This window comes from Symphalangus syndactylus, chromosome 7 (genome assembly GCF_028878055.3).
Source record: "Symphalangus syndactylus isolate Jambi chromosome 7, NHGRI_mSymSyn1-v2.1_pri, whole genome shotgun sequence".
Lineage (NCBI taxonomy): Eukaryota > Metazoa > Chordata > Mammalia > Primates > Hylobatidae > Symphalangus > Symphalangus syndactylus.
In genome coordinates this window covers 142,456,144-142,483,809 of record NC_072429.2, presented here as the reverse complement: position 1 = coordinate 142,483,809, position 27,666 = coordinate 142,456,144, and the positions used below count along the sequence as shown (strand labels likewise).

Sequence of the window (27,666 nt, the reverse complement as noted above, 5' to 3'; positions counted from 1 at the left end):
ACGTAGTACATTGAGACTGTGCCTTTCGAGTGAGACAGAAAGATAGAGACAAGTGAAGACCTTCTCTTGAGACCTGCCTCCTCCTGTCCCCACTGTTCCAGCTGAGCCAAGTGTCAATGCCCTCCAGATCAAGTGGACAGTTCTGCATGAGCTGTAAGGTGGCACACATGAGGGCGTGGATGTGCACAGGCTATTGCCTGCAACTTCTAAGTAGAAGCAGCAGACAGTAGCAGGGCTGAGAATATACTTCTAATAGAATCGTAGATTATACTGATACAAAATGAACAAACAACAACAATAAAAAACAGCCAACAGCTGAAAATTTTTAGAATGGCAGTATAGAAAGGACAAAGCAAGAGAGATGCCAATTACGCGTAGATTTAGGGGTGTACTTTTTATTGCCCTGTGCTAGACAGTGGACACATGGAAATCAATCAGATATGATCACTGTCCTCAGGAACTCAAGAGCATAATGACAGAGATAGTCTATCAAGTCATTCTGACATATGCAAGTAAATAACAGTAATAGCAGTAATCACTGAGCCACAGAAGTGTGCAGAGCACTGCCAACTAAGCCTGAGGGAAAACATCCTTGACATGATGCCTGAAGCATGTCTTGAACCATGATTCAGAGTTAATTAGCTGAGAAGAGACCCTTCAACAAGAACAAAGGCGAGAGAGGTAGGAAGCCGCGTGGAGCACAGGGAAGATGAAGCAGTCGGTGTTGCTGCAGCATTAACTGTTGTGGCAGGAAGTCAGGCAGTGGGAGGCAACGCTCCAGGACTCAGGAGGCCTTAGGGCACACGATGGGAGGCCTGGAGTTCCTCCTCAGGACAACAGGGAAATGGCTCGGGGTTTGTATAGAGTTACCTTTCTTCAACTTAACAGATCAAAATTTCCTAGTTAACATTCTCCTAAGTAATAAGATTAGATACACAGTTCTGCTCTAAAAGGGATTTAACTCAAGGATGGACTGTTTAACTGGGGATAAAATTTTTTAAAAACCTTTTCTTCAGACCTGTCTTCTCCCTGCCCCTACTGTTCCAGCTCAGAGTCAGGTGTCAAGCCCTGTGACTCTCCTGAGGACAGTGCTCACAGCTGAGGAGAAGGGCTGAGCCTAGTAGTGCTGCACAGTGGCAGGTGGCACCCACTCCAAAAGCAGCCCCATCCATGACTCACAAAATTCTGACATGTCCAAATCTTAGAAACCACATGAATCCTAATTCCACGCATTTCCAAACATCACCCATTGAGCGGGAGAATAATTATTTTATAAGTTATCTGTGTGTTCCCCCTTATCTACAGACCTCTCACTCAAATGTATGGGGGCCTTACTCAGGGAGAGTCCCTCTTGGTGAACATTTTGATTATTTTTAAAGTTTGTAGTTGAGTTAAAATCTCTCCCATACTGACTACGTTCATAGAGCTTCTCTTCAGTATGAATTTTCTGGTGTTGAAGGAAGTTTGACCTCTGAATAAAGCCTTTCCCACAATAACTGCACACATAGGGCTTTTCTCCAGTGTGAATAATCTGGTGCAGAAGCAGCTTGGAGCTCTGGATGAAGGCTTTCCCACAGTCTTTACATTCGAAGGGCCTGTCCCCAGAGTGGATCTTCTGGTGCTCAGTGAGATGGGCTTTCTGGAGAAACGCTTTCCCACATTCCTTACATTCGTACACTCTCTCTCCAGTGTGGATTTTCTGGTGTCGAATAAGGTACGAACTCAGAAAGAAAGCTTTCCCACACTCATTACATTCATAGAGTTTCTCTCCAGTGTGAATTCTCTGATGCTGGGTGAAGTTTGACGTCTGGCTGAAGCGCTTCCCACACTCATTGCATACGTAAGGCCTCTCCCCAGTATGGATCCTCTGATGCTGAATGAGCTTTGAACTCCGAATAAAGGCTTTCCCACACTCATTGCATTCAAAGGGTCTCTCTCCGGTGTGAATTCTCTGGTGCTCAATAAGGTCTGAGCGATGACGGAATGCCTTCCCACATTCTTTGCATTCATACTGTTTCACTTCTGTGTGGATCTGATAATGGCGAATGAGGCTCGAGCTCCTTATGAAGGATTTCCCACATTCATTGCACTCATAGGGCCTTTCTCCCGTGTGAATCCTCTGATGACGAATAAGTAAGGAGCTCTGACTGAAGCCTTTCCCACACTCTTTGCATTCAAAAGGTCTCTCTCTGGTGTGAACTCTCTGGTGCCTAATCAGGTCTGAACTGTGACAAAACGCCTTCCCACACTGCGCACATTTGAAGGGCTTTTCTCCCGAATGAACACGCTGATGCTCAATGAGACCTGCATAGTGAATGAAGTCTTTCCCACACACATTACAGACATAGAGTCTCTCTCCAGTGTGAATTCTCTGATGCTCCATAAGGTGTGAGCTCTGGCCAAAGCCTTTCCCGCAATGATCGCATGTGTAAGGTTTCTCCCCAGCATGCGAAATCCGATGCCTAACTAGGTCTGAATTAAAAGTGAAGGTTTTGTCACAGATATCACAAGGATTGGCTTCCCCCTCTATGAGCTCTCTCTGAAGCAGAAGAAGGTCTGAGTTCAAAATACGGTTTCTTCCTGACTTGGTGCACACTTGAGCTGTCTCTCCTGTCTGGATCTTCCAATGGGTCACTGTCACCTGCTTGCAGCCCCTGTCCCGAGAGGGGGAACTCCCCAGGCTCTGACCTTCTGGATTTCCCAAGAGCTCCCCTAATCTGGGCTCGTGGACTTCCTCAGACTTGGGGGAGGGGAGCTCCATCACTGTGAGTTTGTCTGACGTCGTCCTATGTGAGTTTTCATCCTCAGAAATCCAGGCTTCAGTCACCTTCTTCTCACCAGTTCCTACATTAGAATCTGAAACGAAAGACAACAAAATCATCTTTCCCCTTACTTAACAGATGGGGATCTCCTGAATCAGGGCAGGATAAAATTCATATCCAAGAGGTGGGAAGTGCTTCCTCTGCCCCTCATCCTGACCCAACGTGCTGCTACCCACAGCTCTGGTCTCGCACCCAAGCCTGTCCCACGTAAGATGGCTTCTTTGTGGCTCCACTTTTAACATCCAACACCAGGACAGACTGGTCTGTGGTGCACAACACTCCTCTGAACATTAGTGAATCCTGGATGAGTTGCAGAAGAGTGGGGATATGCTTGAACTCCATTAAAAAACCAAGACAGATATTTTAAACAAACGTATAAACACATCAGCCCTACCACCTCTTCACTGTTCCTCATTCCTTCCTTCATGTCCTCTTCCCCCCTCCGTACCTAGCTTAGACCCCATGGTCTGGGACACTGTGCTCACTGTAAGTTACATGAGAATCACCCTCCTGCACAGAATCGGGCTCCCCTGCCCTTTTCTCCCTCCATCATACTTGGATGGGAAAGCCCAAGCTTTGGTTAAAACGAGGCTGTGTCCTGATTTGCGCCTGCACTCTTGCTATTTTTCGTTTGTTTTTGTTTGTTTTTTTAGATGGAGTCTCACTCTGTCGCCCAGACTGGAGTGCAGTGCCACAATCTCGGCTCACTGCAAGCTCTGCCTCCCGAGTTCACACCATTCTCCTGCCTCAGCCTCCCAAGCAGCTGGGACTACAGGCACCTGCCACCACGCCCGGCTAATTTTTTTGTATTTTTAGTAGAGACAGGGTTTCACCATGTTAGCCAGGATGGTCTCGATCTCCTGACCTCATGATCCAACCACCTCGGCCTCCCAAACTGCTGGGATTACAGGTATGAGCCACCACGCCCAGCCAGCTGACTGAGTTCTTTAAATTCAGAGCTGCTTGCCTAATGGGGCCTGAGAGCTGCCAGCAACTCCTACCCTTCCCACTCCCCACAGGACCTTCCACTTCTCCTGTCTTCTTACAGACCCAGCACTCCCTCCTCCCTCCCCACTGGTGACCTTGCTTCTTGTTTCAACGAGAAAACAGAAGAAATCAGGCAAGTACATCCACTGCCTCCCACATCTCCTGCCAGCCTGTATCTCCACCTATCCTCTGCCAGGCTTGTTACCTGGGTTAAACTGCCCTTGTTCTGACTTAAAGTCAACACTTCCACTTGTGTATGAGCTCCCTTTTCCTCTCACACTTGCAGGGACAGCATCTGAGCACCCACCCCTCTCCTCCATCTGGAAGTCCTTGCCCTCCAAGCCCACCACTCCCCTCAGCATGAAGTGCACCAATTCCCAGCCACCTGAAAAATGCATGTCATGGGCCCCATGTCCCACCAATTACTACCCCATGACTCTCCTCCTCCGCAGCCACATTCAAAGAGCCCCCACCCCACGCTCGATTTCTCCCTTTCCTCCTTCCCCTGAGCCTACTACAGTAGGGCTCTCACCCCAAACATCCACATCACCAGATCAGGGGTCAGCTATGGCCACACTTCCAACTCAACCTGGGGCAGCACTGACACAGCCTCGCTCCTTCAGAAGGCACTCTCCTCATGTGAATCTGGGACAGCCTTTCTCTGTTCCCTACCTGCCTCACTGATAGCTCCTCCCACTGTCCCCTGATGCCTCAAAGCCCTGGTGTGTCTAGGGCTCAGCACCCGTCTTTGTCCATTACAGAGGTGAGTGCACTCATTATCAGACACCAATGCCATCTATGCTGAAGACTCACATGCCTGCCTCCAACCTGGCCTTTTTTCCAGCCCCCACACCTGAGCAGCTCCTCACCCAACACCTTCATTTGGATGCTCTCAGAAGTTTTTCAGCCCTAATGCGTCCAGCCTCACTTCTGATTTTCCTCCTTCTATAGTTTTCTCCATTATCTCATTTGTTCAGGCCACAAATGCTGCAATAACCCTTGAATCCTTTTCCCTTTGTTCACACTCTACATCTGTTCAAAACCATGCCCAGCGCCAGATGCCCACAGCCTACAGGGCTGCCATCTGCACCATTGCCTTTCACCGTGAAGTGTGACCGCCTCCCACCTTCTTACTTCTCCCCTTCTCCAGCTCTTTTCTACACAGCCAGCAGAATTACGCTTTAAAATCATAAATCAGATGTCACTCTTCTACTCAAAACTTACAAGGGTTTCCCATCCCCTACTCAGGCCCCACAAGAGCCACCGGGCCTGGACTCCTGTTGCTCACCCTGCCCTCCCCTTCCCTCTTCTTTGGTCACACTGGCCCCTGCAGTCCCTGCCCCCTCGGGGCCTTTGCACTTTAGTAGAAAGACTCCAAAGATATTTGCAGGGTTCACTCCTAGATGTCCTTCAGGTGTCTGTGTTGATGTCACCTGATCAGAGTCCTTCCTAGTCACACTATAAAACAGCAAGGCACCCCCACCCTCAGCATGCCCTCACTCCTGCCTCTGCTGCCTCTGCACAGTTCTGACCACTTAACCAATCATAAGTCACCCAATCAAAGCAGCCATCGATTGTGAGATGTGACATGATTTTATGAACCATGAAGGAAAATTAAAGTACCAATTTAAATGAAAACACTCCATCAAGCGAGGCACAGTGGCTCACTCCTGTAATCCTAAGACTTTGGGAGGCAGAGGTGGGAGGGTCACTTGAGACCAGGAGTTCAACGTCTGCCTGGGCAAGGTAGAGAGATCCCATCTCTACAAAAAACATTTTTAAAAACAGCCAGGCGAGGTAGCACACCTGTGGTCCCAGCTACATGGGAGACTGAGGCAGGAGAATCACTTGAGCCCAGGAAGTTGAGACTGCAGTGAGCCGTGCTTTTGCCATTGCATTCCAGCCTGGGTGACAGAGTAAAACCCTGTCTCAAACAACAACAAAAAACACTCCATCAATTCTAACAGGCAACTCAATTTCAGAGATATTAAAATATGGAGAAAGCATGTCTTAGAATCAATGAATTGTGATATATACATGCATGGACACACACACACACATGCACACACCCCACAGGCAACAAACTATGTGTCCTGCTGTCTCCCCAAGTATGTAAGTGCTGTGTGGGCAGGAACTTTGTTCTGTTCTTTATTCTCAGCAACCCAAACAATTCCTGGCATAAAGTAATACATTTCATCAATATCTGTTGTATGAATGAATGTTCTAATCATGCATACATAATACACTCAATACAAGGTAATAAGCCAGGTACAGTGGCTCATGCCTATAATCCCAGCATTTCCAGTGGCCAAAGCAGGAGGACTACTTGAGGCCAGGAGTCTAAGACCAGCCTGGGCAACATAGCAAGACTCCATCTCTAAAAAAAAATTTTTTTAATTAGCTGGGTGTGATGTTGCATACCTGTGGTCCCAGCTATTTGGGAGGCTAAGGCAGGAGGATCACTTGAGCCCAGAGGTTTGGGGCTGTGGTAAGCCATGACTGTGCCATGGAACTCCAACCTAGGTGACAGAGTGAGACTCTGTCTCTAATTAAAAAAAAAAAAAAAAAAAAGCTCCAACACTTCTAGTATTAAACACTGAAATAAACGTGAGTTATACGTATCTTAAAGAAAGATTAACAGTGCTTGCTACAGCTCTTTTAGAATGTCTAGCAGGTTTCTCACTTTTTACTGGAAAATCTCCCATAAAAAAAAAATTAAGAAAAACAAGATAATTATTTACCCACTTACTTTAATGCAGGGTCCTGGGTATCTGGAGCCTATCCTGGCAGCTCAGGGTGCAAGGTGAGAACCAGCCCTGGATAGGACAGGGTCCCACTGCAGGGCAACTCACACACCCAAACTCGCTCATGCTGGGACCAAGGAGACACCCCAGTTCACCTAATGGACACATCTTTGGGACGTGGAGGAAAGCAGGCGGCGGCCGTGGGGAGAACATGCACGCTCTACACATGGTGCTCCCAGCCAGGAATCACTTTTTCCCTCATAGATGTTATAACGAAACAATGATACCTGATGCTCTGCCATGGAAAGGGAGGAAGCCAGAATCCACTCTCTGAAAGCAGAGACCAGAGGAACGGTGACTGCTTTGAGAGAAAGTCTCTTTCTTGGCGCCTGCACTTTACCAGCCTCAAGTCTGAGGATTTGTCTTCTTTTTTTTGAGACGGAGTCTCGCTCTGTTGCCCAGGCTGGACTGCAGTGGCACCATTTCAGCTCACTGCAAGCTCCGCCTCCTGGGTTCATGCCATTCTCCTGCCGAGTAGCTGGGACTACAGGCTCCCGCCACCACACCTGGCTAATTTTTTTGTATTTTTAGTAGAGACAGGGTTTCACCGTTAGCCAGGATGGTTTCGATCTCCTGACCTCGTGATCTGCCCGCCTCAGCCTTCCAAAGTGCTGGGATTACAGGCGTGAGCCACCGTGCCCAGCCGAGCATTTGTATTTTCTCTTTTTTTTTTTTTTGAGATGGAGTTTTGCTCTTATTGCCCAGGCTGGAGGGCAATGGCGCGATCTCAGCTCACCGCAATCTCCAGCTCCCGGGTTCAAGCGATTCTCCCGTCTCAGCCTCCCAAGTAGCTGGGATTACAGGCATGCGCCACCACGCCCGGCTAATTTTGTATTTTTAGTAGAGATGGGGATTCTCTGTTGGTCAGGCTGGTCTCGAACTCCCAACCCCAGGTGATCCGCCCACCTTGGCCTCCCAAAGTGCTGGGACTACAGGCTTGAGCAGCTGCGCCCGGCATTTTTTTTTTTTTTAAAGATACGGTCTTGCTCTGTCGCACAGGCTGATTGCATGGTGGCACGATCTCAGCTCACTGCAACCTCCGCCTCCTGGGTTCAAGCGATTCTTGTGTATTTTTAGTAGAGATGGGGTTTCTCCATATTGGCCAGGCTGGTCTCGATCTCCTGGCCTTAAGCGGTCCACCCACCTTGGCCTCCTAAAGTGCTGGGGTTACAGGGGTGAGCCACCACACCCGGCCATGTATTTCCTTTTTAATTTCCATATATATTCTGCTTATGCACTGAGGACCCATTAATGCGGCTCTCAGGATGAGAAAGCTGACTGTCTCGCCTCAAGAGCATTCTCTCTGGGGTTGTTGCTGGGCAGTGGGAGCCAGGCCACTGTGAACATCAGTAATGTTGGCTTCCCATCCACTACTGTCTCCAGTACCTCAAGGCCACTGCCAATATAATGAGAGAGGGGGGATCAGCCCAGCCCAGAAGCCAGTAAATAAAACTGGAGGATCTTCTGCTGGTTTAAAAACCAGGGCTGCACCAGGTGCAGTGGCTCATGCCTGTAATCCCAACACTTTGGGAGGCTAAGGCAGGCGGATCACTTGAGGTCAGGAGTTCAAGACCAGCCTGGCTATGGTGAAACCTCATCTCTACTAAAAATACAAAAATTATCTGGGCGTGGTGGCACACACCTGTAATCCCAGCTACTTGGGAGGCCGAGACAGGAGAATCACTTGAACCTGGGAGGCGGAGGTTGCAGTGAGCAGAGATCACAACACCGTACTCCAGCTTGGGTGACAAAGTGAGACTCCATCTCAAAAAATAAAAAAAAATAAACAAAAACAAAAACCACAGCTGTGACATGGGATGCACTGGCAGCAAGCAGCCCCAACAGTGATGATATTTTCAAGGGAATTAGGTTGCTGGAGAAACTGCAAGCCTACCCTGCCGAAGTCTGTAGCTAGAGTGTTCTTAGCAACATTCTAACACCCTGAATATCTAGCAACAGAAGACTTACACAAAACAATAATGCACAGAAAAAAAAACTGCCACACACAAAAGCGCAGGTGCACCTCTCTACAGAGGAAGTGCTGAGCAAAACCAGCCAGGCACAAAAGAGCTCATATTAGGCCGGGCGCGGTGGCTCACGCTTGTAATCCCAGTACTTTGGGAGGCCGAGGCGGGCGGATCACGAAGTCAGGAGATCGAGACCACTGTGAAACCCCGTCTCTACTAAAAATACAAAAAAAATTAGCCGGGCGTGGTGGCGGGCGCCTGTAGTCCCAGCTACTCGGAGAGGCTGAGGCAGGAGAATGGCGTGAACCCAGGAGGCAGAGCTTGCAGTGAGCCGAGATCGCGCCACTGCACTCCAGCCTGGGCGACAGAGCGAGACTCCGTCTCAAAAAAAAACAAAAAAACAAAAAAAAACAAAAAAAAAACCAAAAGAGCTCATATTGTATGACTCCATTTACATGAAGCTAGAAAACAGCCAATCCCTGGCGGGATGATGTAAGCTGCAATGGTGCTCAGGACACTGTTGCTGGCAGGGGCACATGGTGCCCTGAGTCACACAGGTGCTCACTCCGGAAAAGCTGACTGGACCCGAGATTATGCGACCTCACGCAGGCACTGGGATGCTCTACCCAGCCCCGCTGTGGAGGGAAATGCCCCAGCCTGCAGTTTGGGAATCCTCACTCTGGGAACTGCTTCCAAGAAGGGGACTCCGCCCGCCCAGTGCCAAGCCCTCTCCCACTCAGTTATCCGCTGCTCCAAAAACAATTTACACAAACTCAGCAGCTTAAAGCAGCATGCATTTGTTACCCCACAGTTCCGCAGGTCACACATCCAGGCCAGGCCAGCTGGGATCTCCACGCAGGGTCACGCAAAGCTGCAACTGTATGTCATCGGGCTGAGCTCTCATCTGGAGGCCCTGGGGAAAACTGGTTTCCAAACTCATTCAGATTTCGTGGCAGAATCCAGTTCCCTGCAACTGCAGGACTGAGAACCCTGTGTGTTTACTGGCTGTGAGCAGGAGCCACCCCTAGGGGCCACCTGAACCTCAAGGCAGGCACAGCACATCACATTTTTCTCACACGTCTAATCTCAGCCTCTGTTCTCCAACCACATGGAGGAACCTCTGCTTCCCAGGGCCTGTGTGATTAGGTCAAGCTCTCCCAGACGGCCTCCCTTCTCACCTCACTGACCTGGGACCTCCCGACATCTGCAAGTCTCTTCATGACAGTACCAGATGTCAGTGTCTGAATGAGTAACTGGAAGAACGGGTATGTACATCAGGGGCCAGGAATCTAAGAGGCCACCTCAGAACTCTGCCCTCCACACCCATGCCAGGTACCTGGCAGGTAACAGGAATCTAAAACTACTGTCACTGTTTGGGGCACCATGAACCGCACCCATCTAAGAAGCTGAATTATCAATGTGTGTTTCCTACATTCACCACCGACAGGCTGTTCCCCATCTCTCTCCCTTTCCTCCCGCCTTCCTCTTCCCTGGATACAACAATATTGAGATTAGGCTAATTAGTAACCTTACCATGGCCTCTCACGTGAAAGGAGGAATCCCACATCTCTCACTTTAAACCAAAGGCTAGAAATGATTAAACTTCGTGAGGAAGGCATGTCTAAACTCAGTCAGAAAGCCGGGCCTCTTGCATCAAACGGCCAAGTGGGAATGCAAAGGAAAAGCCCCAGAAGGAAATTAAAGGAGCTGCTCCAGTGAACGCACAAATGATAGGATAGCAAGACAGCCTGATTGCTGACATGGAGGAAGTCTGAGTGGTCTGGAGAGATTAAAACAACAACTTTGCCCTACGGCTGGTGTGACTGGCAACCAAAGCTGAATCCACAGCAAGGTCCTAACTGTCCTCAATTCTATGAAGGCCGAGACAGGTGAGGGAAGCTGCGGAAGAAAAGCAGAAAGCCAGCAGAGGTTGGTTCATAAGGTTTAAGGAAAGAAGTCACTTCCACACATAGAAGCGCAAGGTGAAGCCACAAGTTTTACGGGAGAAACTGCAGCAAGTTCTCCAGATCTAGCTAAGATGGTTGACTAAGGTGGCTACTCTAAAAAGATTTTCATTGTGGATAAAACCGCTTTCTACTGGAAGAAGATGGCATCTAGGACTTTCGCAGCTAGGGAGAAGTCAATGTCTGGCTTCAAAGATTGAAAGGACAGGCTGACTCTCTTGTTAGGGGCGAATGCAGCTGGTGATGTGAAGCCAATGCTCATTTCCCATTCCAAAAATTCTAGGACCCTTAAGAATGATGCTAAATCCACTCTGCCTGTGTTCTAGATATGGAATAACAAAGCCTGGATGACAGCGCATCTGTTTACAGCATGGTTTACGGAGTATTTTAAGCTCACTAATGAGACCAACTGCTCAGAAAAAAAAGATTCCTTTCAAAACACTACTCACTGACAATGCTCCTGGTCACCCAAGAGCTCTGATGGAGATGAACAGCGAGACTGATGTTCTTCTTTTGCCAACACAACGTGCATTCTGCAGCCCGTGGCTGGGAGTCACTCCAACTTTCAAGTCTTATTAAGAAATATGTTTCACAAGGCTGTACTTGCCATAGATAATGATTCCTCTGATGGATCTGGGCAAAGTCAGCTGAAAACCTTCTGGAAAGGAGTCATCATTATAGATGCCACGAAGAACATTCATGATTTGTGGGAGGAGGTCAAAATATCAACATTTGGTATTTTGGAAAAACTTGATTCCAGCCCTCATGAATCTGTGAGGGGTTTGAGGCTTCAGTGGAGGAAGCAACTGCAGATGTGGTGGAAATAGCAAGAGAACTAGATTTAGAAGTGTAGCCTAAAGATGTCACTGAATTGCTTCAATCTCGTGATCAAACTTGAACGGATGAGGTGTTGCTGCTTTTTTTTTTTTTTTTGAGACGGAGTTTCACTCTTGTTCCCCAGGCAGAGTGGAGTGGTGCAATCTCGGCTCACTGCAACCTCCACCTCCCGTGTTCAAGCAATTCTCCTGCCTCGGCCTCCTGAGTAGCTGGGATTACAGGAGTGCAAGGAGTGCACCACCACGCCTGGCTAATTTTTGTATTTTTAGTAGAGACAGGGTTTGGCTATGTTGGCCAGGCTGGTCTCAAACTGCTGACCACAGGTGATCCACCCGCCTCAGTCTCCCAAAGTGCTGGGATTACAGGCATGAGCCACCATGCCCGGCTGAGGTGTCGCTTCTTAGAGATGAGGAAAACAAGTACGTTTCTTGACATGGAATCTGCTCCTGGTGAAGATGCCGTGAACACTGTTGAAATGACAACAAAGGATTTTGAAGATTCCATAAACTTAGTTGATAAAACACAGGCAGGGTTTGAGAGGCTTGATTCTAATTTTGAAAGAAGTTCTACTTGGGTAAAATACTAGCAAACAGCTTTGCATGCTACAGAGAAATCTTTTGTGAAAGCAAGATTCCACTGATGTGGTGGCAAACTTCATCGTCCCATTTTAAGAAACTGCCAGTCACACCAACCTTCAGCAACCACCACCCTGATCAGTCAGCAGCCATCAAGAAAGGCAAGACCCTCCACTAGCAAAATGATTACAACTTAAGGCTCAGATGATCATCTTTTAGCAATAAAGTATCATTAAATTATTTACAGTTTTAGACATAATGCTATTGCATGCTTAATAGTAACCACAGCATACCTTAAACGTAACTTTTATATACACTGGGAAACTAAGAAGTTTCTGTGACTTGCTTTGTTTTGCTATTCACGTTATTGCAGTGGTCTGGACCCACACTGGCACATCCCCGTGTGTGGGATGAAAGGTCCACTGGACACTTGGGTGGCCAATGTGGTTCCCTAGCATTCCTGTTTCCTTCTTCCTTTTAGTGTTAGAAACCCCATCAAATTACTAATGACTGCCCCACAAATGACATTTCCTAGTATCCCCTTAAGTTAGGTGACTTTGTGACCAAGATGAGGTGAGAAGGGAAGTGATGTGTGCGTGCCATCCACTCTCTCCCCTCCCCACAGTGCTGATGAGGCAGGGCAGCCAGAGTCCCCGGAGGCCACCCCCTACCTTTAAGAGAGAATAAGACAACTCAAGCTTCTTATTTGAAACACCGTATTTCAATCTGTTACAGGAACTTTAACCTACGTCTTAAATAATGCTAACATACAACTCAAATATTCAGATTTAATTCTCCCCATGGTGATAAATTCAAACTGGGCCAGGTGGGGTGGCTCACGCCTGTAATCACAGCACTTTGGGAGGCTGAGGCAGGTAGACTGCTTGAGCTCAGGAGTTAGAGATCAGCCTGGTCAACATGGTGAAGCACAGTCTCTATTTCAAAAAGACAGGCCAGATGCGGTGGCTCACGCCTGTAATCCCAACACTCTGGGAGGCCAAGACAGGCACATCACCTGAGGTCAGGAGTTCGAGACCAGCCTGACCAACATGGAAAAACCCCGTCTCTACTAAAAATACAAAATTAGCTGGGCATGGTGGCACATGCCTGTAATCCCAGCTACTTCGGAGGCTGAGACGGGAGAATCACTGGAACCCGGGAGGCGGAGGTGGAGGCTGCAGTGAGCCGAGATCACGCCATTGCACTCCAGCCTGGGCAACAAGAGCAAAACTCCATCTCAAAAATAAATAAATAAAAATAAAAAATAAATAAAAATAAATAAATAAGGGGGTGGGCCAGGCATGGTGGCTAATGCCTGTAATCCCAGCACTTTGGGAGGCCGAGGCAGGCAGATCACCTGAGGTCAGGAGTTCGAGACCAGCCTGGCCAACATGGTGAAACCCCATCTCTACTAAAAATACAAAATTAGCCAGGTGTGGTGGCACATGCCTGTAATCCCAGCTTCTTCAGAGGCTGAGGCAGGAGAATCTCTTGAACCTGGGCAGCAAAGGGTGGAATTAGCTGAGACCGCGCCACTGTACTCCAGCCTGGGCAACAAGAGCAAAACTCCATCTCAAAAAAAAAAGAAGTGGGGGAACGGTGGGGTGGAGATGTTGGTTTCTTGTTTTGGAACTCAGCTGATATCTTCTAATTTTAAATTTTAAAATACCTGGAAACAAGCTGTTTCTTTTATTTTATTTTTGAAACAGAGTCTCACTCTGTTGCCCAGGCTGGAGTGCAGTGGCACAATTTCAGCTCATTGTAATCTCCGCCTCCCTGCAATCTCTGTCTTGTGGGTTCAAGCGATTCTCCTGCCTCAGCCTGCCACGTAGCTGGGATTATGGGCGCCTGCCACCACGCCCGGCTAATTTTTTTTGCATTTTTAGTACAGATGGGGTTTCACCATGTTACCCAGGCTGGTCTCAAACTCCTGACCTCAGGTGATCCACCCACCTCGGCCTCCCAAAGTGCTGGGATTGGATTATAGGCGTGAGCCGCCATGCCCGGCAGAAACAAGCTGTTTCTGTTTACGAGAACATATCTTAAAACCGTATGTGGCCGGGCGCGGTGGCTCACGCTTGTAATCCCAGCACTTTGGGAGGCCGAGGCGGGCGGATCACGAGGTCAGGAGATCGAGACCACGGTGAAACCCCGTCTCTACTAAAAAAGACAAAAAATTAGCCGGGCGTGGTGGCAGGCGCCTGTAGTCCCAGCTACTCGGAGAGGCTGAGGCAGGAGAATGGCGTGAACCCGGGAGGCGGAGCTTGCAGTGAGCCGAGATTGCGCCACTGCACTCCAGCCTGGGCGACAGAGCGAGACTCCGTCTCAAAAAAAAAAAAAAAAAAAAAAAACCGTATGTGTGCCTCTTAATAATTTTCATAATTCAACTTTTGAGAAAGTTTTTTTTTTTTTTAGACGGAATCTCACTCTGTTGCCCAGGCTGGAGTGCAATGGTGTGGTCTACACTCACTGCAACCTCCACCTCCCAGGTTCAAGTGATTCTCCTGCCTCAGCCTCCTGACTAGCTGAGATTACAGGTGCGTGCCACCACGCCCGGCTAACTTTTGTACTTTTAGTAGAGATGGGGTTTCACCATGTTGGTCAGGCTGGTCTCGAACTCTTGACCTCACGATCTGCCCGCCTCTAGAGAGTTTTTAAAATTGCAAATATCTTGCTTTGAAGAAAGTTATCTCAAAATAGCTATCTTCAGTTTTTGCTTAACTTTTTCTTGTATCAATTTAAGTAAAATTAAATCAATACATTTTCATTTAAAGAAATTGATATGAAATGAAAAAAAAAAGAAGCCACCTGACTTGTGGCTCCACACAACAAACTGACTAGCATGGACCCATCTCCTGTTATAACACAAAATTTGCTGGATAAAACATCACCCGAGGCCAGGCGCAGTGGCTCACGCCTGTAATCCCAGCAATTTGGGAAGCCGAGGTGGGCAGATCACGAGGTCAGGAGTTCGAGACCAGCCTGGCCGATATGGTGAAACCTCGTCTCCACTAAAAATACAAAAATTAGCCGGACGTGGTGGCGTGTGCCTGTAGTCCCAGCAACTCAGGAGGCTAAGGCAGAAGAATCACTTGAATCCGGGAGGCAGGGGGTGCAGTGAGCCGAGATCATGCCACTGCACTCCAGCCTGGGTGACAGAGCAAGACTCTGTCTCAAAAATAAATAAATAAATATCACCTGAAATTGTCTCAACAGCAGATGTTGTGTATCATCAGCAGCCACAGCAGCTCTGGGGTGTCTAGGGGTGTCCCATCTGGCACTAGAAGCCCCCAGCTCTTGCACCCACACTGGTAAGGGGATATTCCAGCCTCAAGTTCCCAGCCAGAGTCACAGTGTGTTGCTTACAGCCTGAAGAAATTAACAGGATACACCAAGCTTCACCCTCAGGAAACAGGAAAAGCAGAGCCAGAGGGCAACCGAGTGGGACGTGCACTAGAGCTCCACCAACATCTGGACCTCCTTGCCCCGCGCCACACCAAGGGGCCTACTGGGCGCCACACGCTAGGCAGGAAGCGCTTGTGTTCCTACTGCTCCCCACGATGCCCCGGAGGTTCAGGGAGGTAACAAGCGTAAGGTCAGAGAACTGGAGCCAGCTGTCAACTGCCCCCGCCCCACCCAGGCCATTTGGCTTCTGCTACCGGCATGCTGCTCAGGGCTCTGCCCAAGGACAACGACAAGCCCCGTGTCCTCTCCTGGGGCATCTTCCATGACCCTGAGGCAGCGAAGACAAGCTCGGCAGCTCCCTGAGCTGCTTCACACCAACTACCTGAGTCTGAGGCCCGCATCCAGGCGCTGCTCAGACCCCGAGAGTCCCTGGACCATGACGTAGCCTCTGTGTGAAGGGAGCAAGACAGCCTTGACATAAGCACAGAGAACGCCACTGGGATTCTTAAAGACTCGAAGGGAAAAGGGTACCTTCAAGAAAAAGCAGGACAGCGTAGCCAAACCACCTCTCCCCATCTGGGAATTCTCCAGGTCCAAGTCTTGTACTTAACTCTAATTCTGCTCATCACGTTTCCCTCCCCACCCCTATCCCCAACAGCACAGAAGATGCCGGCGCTGCATCTCCTCCAGCACCGAGAGGCCTCGAGGCCCCAGGGAGCGGAGGCAGGCTTCAGGCACAGCCGCGGGAACGCCCACACCCCGTCCTGTCACACCGTAAAGCATGTCTGCTGCATCAACCTCACGCAGGCCTGGCGGGCCTGAAGACTGCGACACGGAAACTCAAGCCCGCGGCTCTACGGCCTGGGATCAGGGCGGGGGAAAGGAGAGGGAACCAGGGGTACCCACACGGCACTCCTCAGGGAGAAGACCCCAGGCTCGGGCCCGAGGCGGGCTCGCTGGAGAGACGCTGCAGCCTCGCGGGGCGGCCGTGGCTGCGTCCGGAGACTGGCTAGCCAAGGCCCCGCTCCTGGACGCCCTAGCAGGGCGGGCCGCGGCCTGCGGACCCCGCCCGGCCCTCTCGGCGAACTGTGCCCTGGCAAGGCCGCCGGGCTCTGGAGCCAGCCGGGGCTGCGGCTAAGGCGTTGCCCGCCCCCGTCCGGAATGCGCCACTCACCCGGCGCGGGCGGGGAGAGGACGGCGCGAGCCCGACCCTGCAGCCGCTGACTGGACCCCGCGGGCGCGGGCCCCGCAGACCCGCCGACAAAGCCCGCACAGCCGCCCGCCCGCCGCGACCGGAAGTCGCGAGAGGCCCCCGCCTGGGAAACTTCCGGCGCCGCTCTAGGAGCACCAGGGATCGGCTCCCCTCTCGGTGGTGCGGACTTCCGGGCGCGGGGACTAAGACCCCCCTCGGAGGGTCCCGGGGTGTCCTGCAGGCGCGGCTTCGCTACGCGGTTGAGACGATTGCGGGCCGGGAAGCGCAGGCTCGGAAACTCGGGTCTGGAGCTCGCGGCGAGGTCCGACCGCAGCCCAAGACCAGCTTCTCAGGAGGCGAGGACCCAGGGGAAGTAAATACCGTGAGGGCCAAACTTCACTCTTTCTGCGCCCCGGAGAGGTGGGGAAGCGGCGCGCTGTGGGGTTTTTTGGTTTTCGGGTTTTCGTTTTTTTAAGACAGGGTCTCGCTCTGTCGCTCAGGTTGCAGTGCAGTGGCGCGATCTCGGCTCACTGCAGCCTCGACCTCCCGGGCTCAGGTGGTCCTCCCGTCTCAGCCTCCCAAAGTGCTGGGACCAGAGGCGCGCGCCACCGCGCCGGCTCATTGATTCTTGGTAGACATTACTCATTGCTAGAATGAGTCACAGTCCGAAATAATCGAAATAATTACATTCCCCTGCCCCCCCCCAAAAAAAACATTATATTCGTATTTTGGCTTTTCTTTTTCCATTTTTCTGCTAGCACTGAGGAAACTTGTTTACCTAAATTGTTAGATAGGATTGGGAGGAATTTTGCTTTAGCAATGACGCTGAATTTATTTTTATTTTTATTTTTTGAGATGGAGTCTCGCTCTGTCACCAGGCTGGAGTGTTGGAATGCAGTGGTGTGATCTCGGCTCATTGCAACCTGCGGCTCCCTGATTCAAGCGATTCTCCTGCCTCAGCCTCCAGAGTAGCTAGGATTACAGGCACGCGCCACCACGCACAGCTAATTTTTGTATTTTTAGTTGAGAAAGAGTTTCACCATGTTGGCCAGGATGGTCTTGATCTCCTGACCTCGTGATCCACCCGCCTTGGCCTCCCAAAGTGTTGGGATTACAGGCGTGAGCCACCGCGCCCGGCCGACGCTCAATTTCTTTAGCTCCTTCTGACTTATATGCAAAAAACATAACAGTTTATCACCAAGTGTACTTAATGACCTGTCAGTTGACCACTTGAATAGGTCCTTTTTAAATTTTGACAGAAGCAAAGAATTAGAAGTAACGTAAAGTGCAAAACTACATTAAGTCTTTCCCAGCCAGTAAATTCACCTACTTTCTTAAAATCAACTGCAGAGTTTTGAATTGTCCCTTTGATGAGGAGGACAGCCCAGGTACCAAGGCCAGGTACCAGGGTGAATAAAGGAAGAGAAGCAACGTGGGAGAAGGAGCTGTGGCCAAGGGGGACACGCTAGGTGCGCGCCCTCATCCAAGGACCTTCTACAGGAATTCCAGGGCAGAATCCATGTGGAAGTCCTGCTGTGATTCTCCAGGGGCTCCCCGGCTCTTGGAAAGGCTTCTGTGTTCCAGGGGTGTGTGTGAAAGCCCTACACTGAGCGACCCCACCTTTCATCCAGGCCCGGAGACCTCGGCTGCTGCAACCCTATTGCCAGCTTACCATGAGACCCAGCTCTTAGGGCGAGAAGGGCTTGGGGCCTCTTCCCCACAGGACTTCACAGACCTTTCAGCCTCTCTGTCCACAGGCCCAAAGAGCTTGAGAGCACCACCTGAGTAGGTTGTCACAGATCAAAATCTGCCTTGTACACCTGCCACCTGCCACTTCAACCCCACCAACAGCTAACACATGGCTGCATCTTGGCACTTAATACTTTTTTTTTTTTTTTTTTGAGACATGGTCTTACTCTGTCACCCAGGCTGGAGTGCAGTGGCGCAATCTCGGCTCACCGCAAGCTCTGCCTCCCGGGTTTACGCCATTCTCCTACCTCAGCCTCCCCATCAGCTGGGACTACAGGCGCCCGCCACCGCACCTGGCTAATTTTTTTGTATTTTTAGTAGACACAGGGTTTCACCGTGTTAGCCAGGATGGTCTCAATCTCTTGACCTTGTGATCTGCCCGCCTCGGCCTCCCAAAGTTCTGGGGTTCACAGTGAGTGTTAATTACACAAGGGGATGTGCAGTTTTGGAGGTGGCTGACAGCAGTGGTCTGCAGTGAGTGTTAATTACACAGCGGGATGTGCAGTTTTGGAGGTGGCCGACAGCAGTGGTTCACAGTGAGTGTTAATTACACAGGGGCTGTGCAGTTTTGGAGGTGGCTGACAGCAGTGGTTCACAGTGAGTGTTAATTACACAGGGGCTGTGCAGTTCTGGAGGTGGCTGACAGCAGTGGTCTGCAGTGAGTGTTTATTACACAGGGGGCTATGCATTTTGCTTTGCATTTAGATCACAAAGACACCGTATAAACCCTTGGAGAAATGACGAAGTAGCGGAGTGTACTGTGAAAGCATTGTGTGGCCCAGTCCCATGGTGCTTCCCTCTTTTGGGGGATGCGGAATTCAGTATAAAAGTGGAGATCTTGATTTTTTTTTTTTTTTTTTTTTTTGAGACAGGGTCTCACCCTATTGCCCAGGCTGGAGTGCAGTGGCATATTTTCGGCTCACTGCAACCTCTGCCTCCTGGGCTCAAGCAGTCCTCCTGCTGCAGACTCCAGAGTAGCTGGGACTACAGGCTTGAGCCACCATGCCTCACTAATTTTTGTATTTTTTGTAGGGATGGGTTTTTACCACATTGACCAGTCTTGTCTCAAACTCCTGGGCTCAAGCGATCCACCTGCCTCAATCTCCAAAAGTGCTGGGGTTATAGGCATGAGCCACTGCACCCAGCCAGAATTATTGATTTTTTTTTTTTTTTTTTTTTTTTTTTTTTGAGACGGAGTCTGTCTCTGTCGCCCAGGCTGGAGTGCAGTGGCGCAATCTCGGCTCACTGCAAGCTCCGCCTCCTGGGTTCACGCCATTCTCCTGCCTCAGCCTCTCCGAGTAGCTGGGACTACAGGCGCCCGCCACCACGCCCGGCTAATTTTTTTTTTGTATTTTTAGTAGAGACAGGGTTTCACCGTGGTCTCGATCTCCTGACCTCATGATCCGCCCGCCTCGGCCTCCCAAAGTGCTGGGATTACAAGCGTGAGCCACCGCGCCCGGCCAGAATTATTGATTTTTTAAAAATCTAGATGCTCCGCCTTCCTAATTGTGCCTGCTTGCCACATATTTAAATCGCTAGGCCCTAAGAACTGCAAATGCTTTGTTGGCCCCGTTCCTTAATGGGCTCCACCCTGAGCTCAGTGCTTCAGTTGGAAAACAGAATAAATGAAAAGTTACTTATTTTAATGAAGTTGGTCTTCTTATAAAATCCTATGGTAAATTCTTATGATTTTATATTATTTTTAATCTTCTTCTAACACACTCAGACTCCTTTTAAAAAGCTTAAATTCTCTCTGTGTGCTTTGAGGTGTAAATTTACTACCCTGTGCTTCCTAAGACTGACTAAGGGCTTCAGCATGTGGGACAGATAAACTTTAACCTTTTCTATTTATAAAGACACAGTTTAGATCCAACTTTAATTTTTTTTTTTTTTTTAGGCCGGGCGCGGTGGCTCACGCCTGTAATCCCAGCACTTTGGGAGGCCGAGGCGGGAGGATCACGAGGTCAGGAGATCGAGACCATCCTGGCTAACACGGTGAAACCCCATCTCTACTAAAAAAAAAATACAAAAAATTAGCTGGGTGTGTTGGCGGGCACCTGTAGTCCCAGCTACTTGGGAGGCTGAGGCAGGAGAATGGCGTGAACCCGGGAGGCGGAGCTTGCAGTGAGCCAAGATCGCGCCACTGCACTCCAGCCTGGGGGACAGAGCAAGACTCCGTCTCAAAAAAATAAAAAAATAAAAATAAAATAAAATAAATTTTTTTTTTTTTTTTTTTTGAGACAGGGTCTCACTCTGTCACCCAGGCTGGATGCAGTGGCATGATCATGGCTCACTGTATCCTTGACGTCCCAGGCTCAAGCAATCCCCCAACCTTAGCTTCCTGCGTAAGCTTTGGACCATAGGACCAAAAATTGCCTGGCCAATTTTTTTTTTTTTTTTTTTTTTTTTTTTTGAGACAGAGTCTTGCTCTGTCGCCCAGGCTGGAGTGCAGTGGTGTGATGTTGGCTCACTGCAAGCTCCGCCTCCCGGGTTCTTGCCATTCTCCTGCCTCAGCCTCCCGAGTAGCTGGGACTACAGGCGCCTGCCACCATGCCCGGCTAATTTTTTGTATTTTTAGTAGAGTTGGGGTTTCACCGTGTTAGCCAGGATGGTCTCAATCTCCTGACCTTGTGATCCACCCACCTCAGCCTCCCAAAATGCTGGGATTACAGGCGTGAGCCACCACGCCCGGCCATGCCTGGTCAATTTTTAAAGCGTTTTTGTGGAGATGGGGTCTCACTATGTTGCCCAGGCTGGTCTCAGACTCCTGGGCTCAAGCAATCTTCCTAACTTGGCCTCCCAAAGTGCTGAGATTACAGGCATGAACCACCATTCCCAGCCAACTGTCCTTTTAAAGTAGTGAGTTTTACTGGTCCCACGGCCAAAACTTTAAAATCAAATCTTTAAAGTCTTTATTTGTGTCTATCTGCATTATGTATACACGTATACATGTTTGTATACTGTCTATATGATACCATTGACTTATAAATAAATGAGCACTTATCAATTAAATAACCAACCCAAATGCTTGTCAAGTTCCTGTGACTTCAATAATCTTTCATAAACGAAGATAGTTTTAAAATTTTTCGTAAAATAAGATAGAAATATGTTCAGAATTTAATTTAGACATTTTCCTGGGTTTGTTGGTCAGTCCTGTTTATACTATTTCTACTAGATGTTTTAAAATCGTAAAGCTATCAGTTTTATGATATTTTTTGATACTTGTTTAATTTGTGAGCTTATATCCTTGGATTTGAGCCTTTAGATTTTGAGGTCTAGACAAGTGGCCATAGTGAGGCCTGGGCCCTTTCCTCCCTGGTCCTGCTGTGCCTCTTGGCCATGCTGAGAGGGGTTGGACCCTTCAGGCTTTGTCTTTTTTTATTTTTATTTATTTTATTTTTTTATTTTTATTTTTATTTTTTATTTTTTTTGAGACGGAGTCTCATTCTGTCACCCCAGGCTGGAGTGCAGTGGCGCGATCTCGGCTCACTGCAAGCTCCGCCTCCTGGGTTCACACCATTCTCCAGCCTCAGCCTCCCAAGTAGCTGGGACTATAGTCGCCTGCCACTGGGCCCGGCTAATTTTTTTTGTATTTTTAGTAGAGACGGGGTTTCACCGTGGTCTTGATCTCCTGACCTCGTGATCCGCCCGCCTCAGCCTCCCAAAGTGCTGGGATTACAGGTGTGAGCCACCGTGCCTGGCCTTCAGGCTTTGTCTCTACAGCAGTACTTTGATCTTGGGCTCTGCATCTGGTACATATTAAAATTGTTTTTTCCTATGGTTTTCACTGAGAATTGGGGTTACTAAGAATTAGCATTGTAATTAATGTATGTAATTAAAACTACTAGGTATAAGAGAAACAATTTTAGGCCGGCCGCCGTGGCTCACACCTGTAATCCTAGCATTTTGGGAGGCCAAGGCAGGCAGATCACCTGAGCTCAGGAGTTCGAGACCAGTCTGGGCAACATGGCAAAACCCTGTCTCTACTAAAAATATAAAAATACAAAAAAATTAGCTGGGCGTGGTGGCACGCGCCTGTAATCCCAGCTACTTGGGAGGCTGAGGCACAAGAATTGCTTGAACCTGGGAGGCAGAGGTTGCAATGAGCCAATGTCATGCCACTGCACTCCAGTCTGGGTGACACAGTGAGACACTGTCTCAAAAAAAAAAAAAAAAGACAGAAACAATTTTATGTACAGAGTGTGTAAAGAAAGCAGAAAAGGGCCGGGCGCGGTGGCTCAAGCCTGTAATCCCAGCACTTTGGGAGGCCGAGGCGGGCGGATCATGAGGTCAGGAGATCGAGACCAGCCTGGCTAACATGGTGAAACCCCGTCTCTACTAAAAATACAAAAAATTAGCCGGGCGTGTTGGCGGGTGCCTGTAGTCCCAGCTACTCAGGAGGCTGAGGCAGGAGAATGGCATGAACCCGGGAGGCGGAGCTTGCAGTGAGCCGAGATCGTGCCACTGCACTCCAGCCTGGGCGTCAGAGCGAGACTCCGTCTCAAAAAAAAAAAAAAAAAAAAAAGCAGAAAAGATTGAGCAATTTTTTTTTCTTTTTCTGAGACTGAGTCTTGCTCTTTCACCCAGACTGGAGTGCAGTGGCACGATCTCAGCTCACTGCAACCTCTGCCTCCCAGGTTCAAGCAATTCTCCTGTCTCAGCCTCCCGAGTAACTGGGACTACAGGCACCCGCCACCACGCCAGCTAATTTTTGTATTTTTAGTAGAGACGGGATTTCACCATATTGGTCAGGCTGGTCTCGAACTCCTGACCTCAGGTGATCTACTGGCCTCGGCCTCCCAAAGTGCTGGGATTACAGGTGTAAGCCACCGCACCCAGCGTCTCATCCTGTTGCCCAGGCTGGAGTGCAGTAGTGTAATCTTGGCTCACTGCAACCTCCACCTCCCAGGTTCAAGCGATTCTCCTACCTCAGTCTCCCAAGTAGCTGGGATTATAGGCGCCTGCCACCACACCCGGCTAATTTTTTTATATTTTTGGTAGAGGCTGGGTTTCACCATGTTGCCCAGGGTGGTCTCGAGCTCCTGACCTTGTAAACCTCCCACCTCGGCCTCCCAAAGTGTTGGGATTACAGGCGTGAGCCACCACATGTAGGGACCAGCCCCACAAGGTCGGTGGGTCTCTCCCCGTGTGCGGCGATGAGAGAGTGTAGAAATAAAGACACAAGACAGAGATAAAAGAAAAGACAGCTGGGCCCGGGGGACCACTACCACCAATGCGCGGAGACCGGTAGTGGCCCCGAATGTCTGGCTGTGCTGTTATTTATTGTATACAAAGCAAAAGGGGCAGGGTAAAGAATGTGAGTCTTCTCCAGTGATAGGTAAGGTCAAGTGGGTCATGTGTCCACTGGACAGGGGGCCCTTCCCTGCCTGGCAGCCGAGGCAGAGAGAGAGAAGATAGAAAGACAGCTTATGCCATTATTTCTACATATCAGAGACTTTTAGTACTTTCACTAATTTACTACTGCTATCTAGAAAGCAGAGCCAGGTGTACAGGATGGAACATGAAGGTGGACTAGGAGCGTGACACTGAAGCACAGCATCATAGGGAGATGGTTAGGCCTCCGGATAACTGAGGGAAAGCCTGACTGGTGTCAGACCCTCCACAAGAGGTGGAGGAGCAGAGTCTTCTCTAAACTCCCCCGGGGAAAAGGTGTCTCCCTTTCCTGGTCTGCTAAGTAGCGGGTGTTGTTCCTTGACACCTTTTGCTACCGCTAGACCATGGTCCGCCTGGCAACGGGCATCTTCCCAGACGCTGGCGTCACCGCTAGACCAAGGAGCCCTCTGGTGGCCCTGTCCAGGCATAACAGAAGGCTCGCACTCTTGTCTTCTGGTCACACCTCACTATGTCCCGTCAGATCCTATCTCTGTATGGCCTGGTTTTTCCTAGGTTATGATTATAGAGCAGGGATTATTATAATATTGGGATAAAGAGTAATTACTACCAACTAATGATTAATAATATTTATATATAATCATATCTAAGATCTATATCTGGTATAACTATTCTTGTTTTATATTTTATTATACTGGAACAGCTCGTGTCCTTGGTCTCTTGCCTCGGCGCCTGGGTGGTTTGCCACCCACAACCACACCTGGCCATTTTTTTTCTTTTACATAAGAGAGTTTTGTGTGGTCAAAATAATAAGGGGGGAAGGAAAACAAATTTTGGTCTCAATACAGAATGCCAATATAAAAAGGAGGTGTAGGCTAAAACTGGAGGTGTAGTGAGTTGTACAAGGTTCGGGAAGATTCATCTTGTGAAAAGAATTTTCTGGCTGGGCTCAGTGGCTCACACCTGTAATCCCAGCACTTTGGGAGGCCAAGGTGGGAGGACTGCTTGAGCTCAGGACTTCAAGATAAGCCTGGGCAACATAGCAAGACCTCATCTCTACTAAAAATCCAAAGAATTAGCCAGGTTTGGTGGCACATGCCTGTGGTCCTAGCTACTCAGAAGGCTGAGGCAGGAGGATTGCTTGAGCCTAGGAGTTCAAGGCTGCAGTGAGCCACATTCATGCCACTGTACTCCAGTCTGGGCAACAGAGTGAGACCTTGTCTCAAAAAAATAAGAGGCCAACATGGGTGAAACCCCGTATCTACTAAAAATACAAAAATTAGCTGGGCATGGTGATGCACCCTGTAATCCCAAGAGATTACAGAGACAAGAGAATCGCTTGAATCTGAGAGGCGGAGATTACAGTGAGCTGAGATCCTGCCACTGCACTCCAGCCTGGCAACAGAGCGAGACTCCATCTGAAAAAAAATTAAAAGAAAAGAAAACATTGTGTGTGATCAAGTTGGCTAAAATTAGAAGGGGATTATTTAGTTTTACTAAAAATTGAGCATTAATATACAAAGCACACAGATGCAGAGCCAGAGTCTGGGCCCCTGTGTTAGAATAACAGAGTTTTCCTGGATCATTGATCTGCTGATCTCCTCTTTAATAGAAAGTTGTAAAAGGTTATAAAATGTTTTTGGAAATCTTATCTTCTGTGGTAAAAATTGAAATCGGATAGATATGTTTATAAAGTTATATTAAGATTAACTTTAGGGGCTGGGCACGATAGCTAACACCTGTAATCCCAGCCATTTGGGAGGCCAAGGCGGGCACATCACCTGAGGTCAGGAGTTCAAGACCAGCCTGGCCGACATGGTGAAACCTTGTCTCTACTAAAAATACAAAAATTAGCCAAGCATTGAGGCGGGCACATGTAATCTCAGCTACTCAGGAGGCTGAGGCAGGAGAATCACTTGAACCCAGGAGGTGGAGGTTGCAGTCAGCCAAGATCATGCCACTGCACTCCAGCTTGAGTGACAGAGTAAGACTCTGTCTCAAAAAAAAAAAATTAACTTTAGTATTAGTAGTATACTGATGCAAAGATAAAAATTGGTTTTCTCTTTAGAGAAAGATTATTGGGGGCTGGGCGCGGTGGCTCACGCCTGTAATCCCAGCACTTTGGGAGGCCGAGGCGGGTGGATCACAAGGTCAGGAGATCAAGACCATCCTGGCTAACACGGTGAAACCTCGTCTCTACTAAAAAATAGAAAAAAATAGCGGGGCGTAGTGCTGGGTGCCTGTAGTCCCAGCTACTTGGGAGGCTGAGGCAGGAGAATGGCGTGGACCTGGGAGGCAGAGCTTGCAGTGAGCCGAGATCGCGCCAATGCACTCCAGCCTGGGAGAGAGAGCGAGACTCCGTCTCAAAAAAAAAAAAAAAAAAGAAGAGAAAGATTATTGGAAGTATTAATAAGAAATCATTTAAAATGGTTTACCTTTGGAGTAAAAAAAAACAGAGGGACTGGGCACAGTGGCTCACACCTGTAATCCCAGCACTTTGGGAGGCCGAGGCAGGCAGATCACTTGAGGTCAGGAGTTTGAGCCTGGCCAACATGGTGAAGCCTTGTCTCTACTAAAAATACAAAAATTAGCTGGGCATGGTGCCAGGCGCCTGTAATCCCAGCTACTTGGGAAGCTGAGGCAGGAGAATTGCTTGAACCCAGGAGGCAGAGGTTGCAGTGAGCCGAGATGGTGCCACTGCACTCCAGCCTGGGCCACAGAGCGAGACTCCATCTCAAAAACAAACAAAAAAATTAATTAAATTAAAATTTAAAAATACAAAAAATATCATGTAATACATCAATTCTCCTGAAGTTGCCTACATCCCCCTGCATCTCCCCTGTGCTGAGAGTGTCAGAGTTTCTAGATCTCCCTGGGTTTAGTGTAGATATTTACTTTTCTTTCCTGGGATGGCTCTGTGCATGTAAGATATTTGTCCACCTTTTCTCCTGTTCATCTGCCTGTGGTCAATTGATTCACAGGCTCAGGTATCAAATGCTCAGAGGGTGGAGGGGAAGTTCTCCCTCCCCGTCAGGGCACTCATCGGCACAGGCAGGATGTGTACGCAGGCCTGCAGACACCTCGTGGGGCTGCCTCAGCTAATTGCCACAAAACAACGCAAGGTTATTGTCTTGTAGTTCTGGAAGCTAAACGTTCAGAATCAGTGTGTCAGTAGCACTGTGCTCCCTCCAAAGGCCCTAGAGAGGAATCTTTGCTGCCTCTTCCTGATTCTGATGATGGCCGGCAATCCTTGACACTCTCTGGCTGTAGCGGCACCTCTCCAATAGCTGCCTCTATCATCACGGAGCCGTCTTCTCCCTGTGTCCAGATTTCCTCTCTTTATAAGAATATCGGGCCAGGCACGGTGGCTCACACCTGTAATCCCAGCACTTTGGGAGGCCGAGGCGGGTGGATCACCTGAGGTCGGGAGTTCAAGACCAGCCTGACCAACATGGAGAAACCCCGTCTCTACTAAAAATACAAAAAAATTAGCCGGGCATGGTGGCACATGCCTGTAATCCCAGCACTTTGGGAGGCCGAGGCAGGCGGATTGCCTGAGCTCAGGAGTTTGAGACCAGCCTGGGCAACACGGTGAAACTCCATCTCAACTAAAATACAAAAAGTTAGCCAGGCGTGACAGCATGCGCCTGTAATCCCAGCTACACTGGAGGCTGAGGCAGGAGAATTGCTTGAACCCGGGAGGTGGAGGTTGCACTGAGCCAAGATCACATCACTGCATTCCAGCCAGGGCGACAGCGAGACTCTGTGTCAAAAAAACAAAAAAAAAGATGGGCGCAGTGGCTCACACCTGTAATCCCAGCACTTTGGGAGGCCCAAGGCAGGCGGATCACGAGGTCAGGAGATCAAGACCATCCTGGCTACAGTGAAACCCCATCTCTACTAGAACTACAAAAAATTAGCTGGGCGTGGTGGCAGGCACCTATAGTCCCAGCTACTCGGGAAGCTGAGGGAGGAGAAGGGCGTGAACCTGGGAGGTAGAGGTTGCAGTGAG

The 27,666-nt window shown here is 49.2% G+C and overlaps 1 protein-coding gene across 7 annotated transcripts; it reads right to left on the bottom strand.

Moving 5' to 3' along the window:
• Positions 1-379: 379 nt before the first annotated feature.
• On the bottom strand, positions 380-19,466 carry ZNF623 (zinc finger protein 623). 7 transcript variants are annotated; one of them, XM_063643668.1, is made up of 4 exons: positions 16,268-16,664; positions 15,155-15,325; positions 10,994-11,848; positions 380-2,856 (listed from the first exon to the last, which is right to left on the bottom strand). In XM_063643668.1, the coding sequence occupies exon 4, from the start codon at positions 2,759-2,761 to the stop codon at positions 1,271-1,273; it is 1,491 nt and encodes a 496-aa protein (XP_063499738.1). In that variant the 5' UTR covers positions 2,762-2,856; positions 10,994-11,848; positions 15,155-15,325; positions 16,268-16,664; the 3' UTR covers positions 380-1,270. The 7 variants fall into 7 exon arrangements, with proteins under 7 accessions (XP_063499738.1, XP_063499739.1, XP_063499735.1 ...); XM_063643669.1 differs by lacking the exon at positions 15,155-15,325 and having other exon boundaries at positions 9,385-11,848; positions 16,268-16,678; XM_063643665.1 differs by lacking the exon at positions 15,155-15,325 and having other exon boundaries at positions 16,268-16,674.
• Positions 19,467-27,666: the final 8,200 nt, after the last annotated feature.

What these genes read in the sequence shown, in the direction of transcription:
- ZNF623 (XM_055287546.2), bottom strand. Translation starts at nt 2,761, where the DNA reads ATGGAGCTCCCCTCCCCCAAGTCTGAGGAAGTCCACGAGCCCAGATTA.